This window comes from Strigops habroptila, chromosome 12 (assembly GCF_004027225.2).
Source record: "Strigops habroptila isolate Jane chromosome 12, bStrHab1.2.pri, whole genome shotgun sequence".
Taxonomy (NCBI): Eukaryota; Metazoa; Chordata; class Aves; order Psittaciformes; family Psittacidae; genus Strigops; species Strigops habroptila.
Genome location: NC_044288.2, coordinates 1,546,428 through 1,552,847, shown reverse-complemented (window position 1 = coordinate 1,552,847; position 6,420 = coordinate 1,546,428). Strand labels below are relative to the sequence as shown.

The 6,420-nt window shown below is 46.9% G+C and overlaps 1 protein-coding gene across 2 annotated transcripts in view; it reads right to left on the bottom strand.

Moving 5' to 3' along the window:
- Positions 1 to 1,635: 1,635 nt before the first annotated feature.
- Positions 1,636 to 6,420, bottom strand: part of LOC115615991 (lysine-specific histone demethylase 1A-like) — a 30,920-nt gene continuing 26,135 nt past the window's right edge. For both annotated transcript variants that reach the window (XM_030504784.1, XM_030504786.1), the window contains 4 exons: positions 6,172 to 6,286; positions 3,938 to 4,065; positions 3,167 to 3,313; positions 1,636 to 2,478 (listed from right to left, as the gene is read on the bottom strand). In XM_030504784.1, the coding sequence (XP_030360644.1) occupies positions 2,293 to 2,478; positions 3,167 to 3,313; positions 3,938 to 4,065; positions 6,172 to 6,286 (576 nt within the window). In that variant the 3' untranslated portion in view covers positions 1,636 to 2,292. The remainder of the gene's footprint in view (positions 2,479 to 3,166; positions 3,314 to 3,937; positions 4,066 to 6,171; positions 6,287 to 6,420) is intronic.

Here is a 6,420-nt window from a genome sequence, read left to right as displayed (position 1 = left end):
CTCGCATCCAGTTCCTCCTTTCCAGTGATGTACAGTGACCCCCCTCTGGCTGCCTTTGCTCAAGCATTCCTAGCCCAAGGCATGGGGGAACGGGGGCATCTCCTCTTCTGCCTCTAGGAATGGGGCTGGGAGAGCCTTGTGTTGGCTGCAGCAGCGATGGGGATGGTGCATGTGCCACACGGGGCTTTGTACTGAAGCTGGGGCAGGGAGAGGTGTCGCTTCTCCCCCAGGGAGGGGGGGATGGATGGGGAAGGGGATGAGGCAGCATGGCATGGTGTTTGGGATGGCACAGGCTCGGCAGGGGTGGGACGGGGCTGTGCTGCTCTGTGGAGGTGGGTGAGGGTGGAGTTATCCCTTTGTTCATCCCAGGGAGCTGGTCGGACAGGAACTGGAGCAGCACTGCGTGCAGCAGGACAGCAGCTCCAGAAGCCTGGTCCTGTAGGGACCCGGAGGGATCCAGCTGCCAACGCAGGAGCATTGAGGGGCTCCAAAGGCCTGTTCCTGGCACAGTGATGATGTGTCAAGTGAGTGAGTCTGGATCTGGTGTGATGATCGCAACAGGAGGGTGTCCCAGCACTGCATGTGGCTCCAGCACTGCCCTCCTGCAGGGGAAACTGAGGCAGGGAGGGAGGGGAGCCAAGGGGCTTGGATGGGGTCAGGCATGGAGCTGGACTGAGCACCTGGGTGATGGTGAGTACACGAGCAGAGTGGTGCCAGGGTGGGGAACAGCCCCACTGCTGGTACAGTCACCCCTCAAAAGCACTGGGTACCAAAACCCAGCTCTGGAGCTGTCATTGATGGGAGACTGCTGTCCCCAGAGCTTCCTCCTGGCTCCGGAGACCCCCAGCCCCACCTGGGACCTGCCCTATGGCTGCTGGCCCCAGGAGAGCTGGCTGGAACAGTGCTTCACAGACCAGGGCTCACCCTCTGATCTGTGCTTCAGGATGCCCGAGAGCGGGCACCAGGGATGCAGTCCCCGTAGCGTGTTGCCTGGCAACGGTCAAGCAAAGGAGGATGGGAGGGGAGCCGAGGGGCGCTGCCTGCCGGGTACCACATGAGGGTGGTGCCATCGTGTGGCCACAAGCGGTACTGCAGGAGCTGCGCATCACCTATTCAGGGTGAGCTCCGGAACGCGTTTTAGGGGCCGTGTTAGTGGCACCGCAGCAGAGCTCACCGTGTGTAGGTGATGCCCAGCACCAGCTTTCTGTCCGGGCCCGTCAGCTGTGAGAGGAGGTGCTGGATGTCTGCACCGTGGAGCCGTGCTCCAGGACACTCGTGTGCATTCAGGAGAGGGGCAGTATGCCAATGGTGTTTAAGGTGGCAAGGCAAGGGCACATTGCCATGCTGGTTGTACCATTCTGGAGGGCTCCAGCTGTAGGAATGAAGTTGGCATTTCCATAAGTCCTCATAAACCCCACTGGATTATTTTTGGTGGGCTTCAGCTCCAGAATGAGCAGTGAGATGAGCGGGAGCAATGTGCTCACAGGTGGGCTTGGTTACCCTTACCAGGCACCAGGAGGGTCTCTGAAGCTGGTGATTGTTCTGATCAGGTCCTTCAGCTAACTTCCTGCCAGGGCAACTCTATTTCTATAGAAACAAATACAAATCATTTTTAAACTTACAAATACCCAATTCTGATGATTTCTTTTGTTGAAGGTATTTAATAACCCAATATGCTTAGCACGCTCTTAGTAATACCAGCTTTTTTTTCTAGAACAGGTAGCAGCCAATGGACATTTTGGAGGGGGTGATCTACTGTTACTGGTGGGGAAAACAGTTGCATCAAATTCTCAAGGCCAGGTAAGAATAGAATTGGTCAACAAATACTGTTCTTCAAAACAAAACAGTAAAAAAGCACCCAAAGAAGTTTACATAAATTCTACACTAAGTTCCTATTTGTAGCCACCAGCTTCCAGAGGGCCTTGTGCAGTTACCAAATTGTAAATCCACGTATAGGTAGAAAACAAAACTCAACAAAAAACCCAAACAAACCCACCTAAAAAATCTTCCAGCTACAAGCCTGACTTTCAAAAAGCATTTACAGAGTCAAAAAAAGCCCCTGACCAGCTCGGTAGCAAAGAATTGTGTACACCGACACTGCAGAGAGCTCCAACAGATTCTGCCAAGCCAAAGGTTTTGTAAGGCCGTTCTAATGGAAGTGCTCCACAGTAACTCATGGCCGAGTCGCTTCAGGAGACGCTGTTACAGACTATGTGAGTATCTTCATCCCAAAGAGTCCCCACCAGCAGCACTGTGCTCTTGTCACTCCTCTTCTGACACCTTCTACTTTTCTCACATGCCGGCAGCTTGCTGCGGGGGGACCCCAGGCGTAGGCTGGCGAGGCAAAGTGTACATGGCCCCAAGAAACTGGTCTGCAATGCGACCAGCTTCCCTCAGTCCACTCAGCAAAGCACCATGAACAGTGGCGGGGTAGTTGCGAATTGTGTGTTCTCCGGCAAAAAAGAGGCGAGGAATAGGCTGGGGAGCAGAGAACAACCAACACTGTTAAGGCCTGTTCATGTTCTTTCAGATTCTGCAGCAAATAGACTTTAAGAAGAATGCTAGAAATCCTCTAAATAAAATAAAGGAGAAAAACTTTAATATATTATACTCTGCAGAGAATAATTTTATCCATACTATGTTTATTAATGATTTATATCACTAGAAAAAGAACCTAAATAAAGCCAAAGCTGCACATCCTTCTCTGCTGGTGTTTTCAGAACGGCTACTGCTTTCAAAACTTCATCCTTTCAAAGTGAACTGGAGATGACTTAATGCCTCGTTGTGTTCACTCCCAGTTTGGGAGACACCTTTTGGTTCCTGTTCCTCTCACTCTGGCCTTCACCCTCTTTCAAATCAGTACAACTCAAATATGGTGATGGACAACATAAATATGGAGAATGAAACACAATAAATGCATGGTATTATAATACTCTGTTCAGATATTACCAAATTGACTTTGAGTCAAACAATCTTTTTGCTAGTAAACAAATTACCCCAAACCTGGGAAGGCAGAAATCATGGCTGGAAAACTGAATTATTTTACAGGTTCTAATCATCATCAAAAGATGGAGGTAACCTAAACCTGTGTTAGATATGGATGTAAATTACTTAGAAAAATCATCCTGGTTGAGGTTTTACTGAGAAGAAGGGAGACGTTTCTCACCTGAGGAGCACCTGGAATGGCTGGCCCTGGAGTAATTGGCTGAGCCATCAAGTCATAGTCATTGCCAGAAGACCCAGCTGCTACATAGGAGTATGAGCCCCGGGCCCATGGGTCAGCGCGCCAGCGGGACACCACAGTTTCTTTAGGCTGAGACAAGACAGAAACTTCAGTTGCTGTCACAGGGCAAGTTCTACAGATATTGCAAAATACACAAATTGCAAGAATAAAAGACACAAAGTCCTCAGGCTAACAATGGTGGCTCCAAGTTTATATTCCATGAGAATGTACATACTAAGGTAAATAACTTGTCTTTGGTGTCAACACCTCAATTCTTGGCAATGTATCACGAGAACCTACTGCACACAGCTTCCGCTTACTCCCTTCCTCCCCCTTCAGTTCATTTCTAGCCAAACCAGTCTCTTGTGGAGTTGACTGGTCAAGAGCTTTACTGGACTTTAGAGAAGGTGCAGAACATGTCAGGGAGTACCCAAGCAGTGCTGTCACCTGCCATGGACAGTCGGCTGCAAAAGGTAGAAAATTAACTGAAGTATTTGATAGTCAGGAAAAGCTGGAGTCAAAAAAACCCAAATCCAACCCAAAGAAAACCCAACCCCAAACAACACCCACTCAAAAATCCCCAAACCTACAACCAACCTCTTCTCCCAAAAGCCCCTGAACACACACAGGGCAGTACCTATAGAACTAGGTATAGAACTATAGAACAGTACATTCTAAACCGTGGAGGAGTTACCTGAAGATGTCTGTACTGACCTGAGGCACAGCGCTGCTCCCAAAGATGCCTTTGAGGATGGCAAGGCATCGTCCAACAATGACATCATCGCTGATGTTTTCCATGATTCCTGCTGCTTCTCCTGCTACCAAGGCCAACAGAATTGGTGCTGGGGTGTGGGGAAGGAGAGAGAAAACACAACTGAATCACTGAAATCGATCATTTTAATCTGACAAGTGGGACTTGAATAGGCCTCGGCCTGAAAGAGACTTCAATAATCCAACAGCACAGTGGAGCAAGAGGCACCAACAGCACAGGCCAGCTGCCCCAGGACATGCAGTGTTCTGAGGCTACAGGTCTTCTCAGCAGCCATTACCTCAAATAGACTTAAACCACTGGGAGGATTCCTGTCCGAGCTACAACAGGTCACCCACAGCCATACAAGCACATGCAGTCTTCTCATCCGAGCTTCCCTTCATTCACCCACCCGTCTTTAAATACTTCTGAGAGACCAGTTCTCTGCCAACGTAAGACCTTCAAAGAACTCCCACAGAGCTAATACAGGATGTGCTGTGATATTTCTAGGGATTTTGCTTCTGGATTTGTTTTCTGTATTGTTCAATCTGTTCAGCTGAAATAGTTTCTGCCCAAAATGCTATGGCTACAGAAATACAGAAGACGAATGTAGTAGTGAAACCTTCGTATGTGAGATGGTCTTTCTATCTAAACCAAAACCCCAACACTATGTGTTAAGTATGTAAGAGACATCTTAAGGCCACAAAAGCAGATACACAAACAGCCCTGTTATCCAAGGCTCATTACATGTACTTCTCCAGTCAAGTCTTACCAAACATTTTAACAATTAAATACCCTAGAAGGGCACCTTCTTTGCACAGCAATTTTCCCCACTTAAAAGAAAAACCTGGCCTGCCCCCTGGGACTTTAAACAGTCATCTGCAAGAAAAAGAACTCATTTAATCGTGCTCGCTGTACATAGAGCTTTGCTCTTAGCATGATAAATGGCAATCAAGAAAACCAGCATGCTTACTGAAAGTATCTTCTGACAACTTCTTGTGGCAGACACCAGCTGCAGAGAAAACAAAACTACTAATGGCAAAGTCCAGCTGTAGAAACAGGCAGAGCAACACCTTTTGCCTGCTTAAGCATTTCATAGAGAGGAGTTCTAAAGTTATCTGTCAGTCTGAGACTCACACTCTAGTCACAGCTGCTTTGCTGCTCAAACCAGGAAACAAGGTCATCCACTGGAGACACCACAGCTTGCATTTCCACTGCACCTTAACCATAGGGATGGGCCTGCAGCTCATCAAGCTGGAATGGTAATGCTCAGCAAGAGGAACAGAGCTATAGCAAAGCCTCTAGTCTGCCCCACTGAAACCTGCACATTCAATACAATGTAAAGGCTTCACCACACCCCCTGGGAAACTGAATATAACCTACAGACATTGAGTTCTGCAACTCAGACACATAAGAGAATACACATAAGGTAACAGCACCCCTTCTCTGAAAAAAAAAAAAGTATTTTAGCTTGGTTAGTTCCTAGACACTTCAGTTTGAAATTCTGGGCAGCAAAGTCACCTGTACCAGAAAGTACAGGTATTTGTACAGTACAGAAGTACAAAAGAAAGGGGCTCCTCTACAGGTATCAAATCATCCCAGATTAGACAGCCCCATGAAAGAGGTCTGGCTTCAAAGTGTTGGTTCAACTTGAAACAACATCCAGGAAGCTAAGGTTTTCAAAACTAAGACTAAATTGGACGCCAGCCCCATTTGCACGAGCAGCTCAGTGAAAGAAGAGAAAGAGCTCAATCAATTTCAAAGAGACTTATGATCTGAAAAATGGCTTTTAACTCAGAAATGCTGCAGAAACAAATCATCCTTTTCTTGGAGAACTCAATACATCCTCCTGGCAAAGTAAATAAGACAACACTGTTCTTCAGCAAACAGAACACACATTTTTTGCTCTATTTCTGAAATACTATACAACAATGTTAGATTAGGTTTTGGGGTTTAACACTGAGTAAGTCACAGGAGAATTTCACCAAGGTGCAAGACAATAAAGTAGCCTACAAAAGTGCAATTTACTACCAAATTGTTTCCAAGTCAGTGGTACATTCTGCTTCCACTTGTCTTCCTACAAATACTATTTTCTTATCATATCCATGTGAACACCAACAGCATTTTGAAAAGTGCCCTTTTCTAGATATGAAACTACACAAATAAGACACTGGCAAGAGTAGACATGCACCACAGCTACCTTTGTACAGGTTCCAGAAGAGGAAAAGTTCTCCTCTGCTTGCAGTAGTGCTACCAACATGACCAAACAAATTGACACTTGGATCCCAGAAGACACGATCAAAACACAACACAACCTAGAAACAAAAAGAATCAGGAATTAGGAGGAGTGCACAGAAAAAATACTGCCTTCCACAGGTTAGTATGCTCTTGCAGTTTACAAATTTGCTGGGTAGCAAAAGCTACAGCACAGAGACTGAGCCAACCTCCT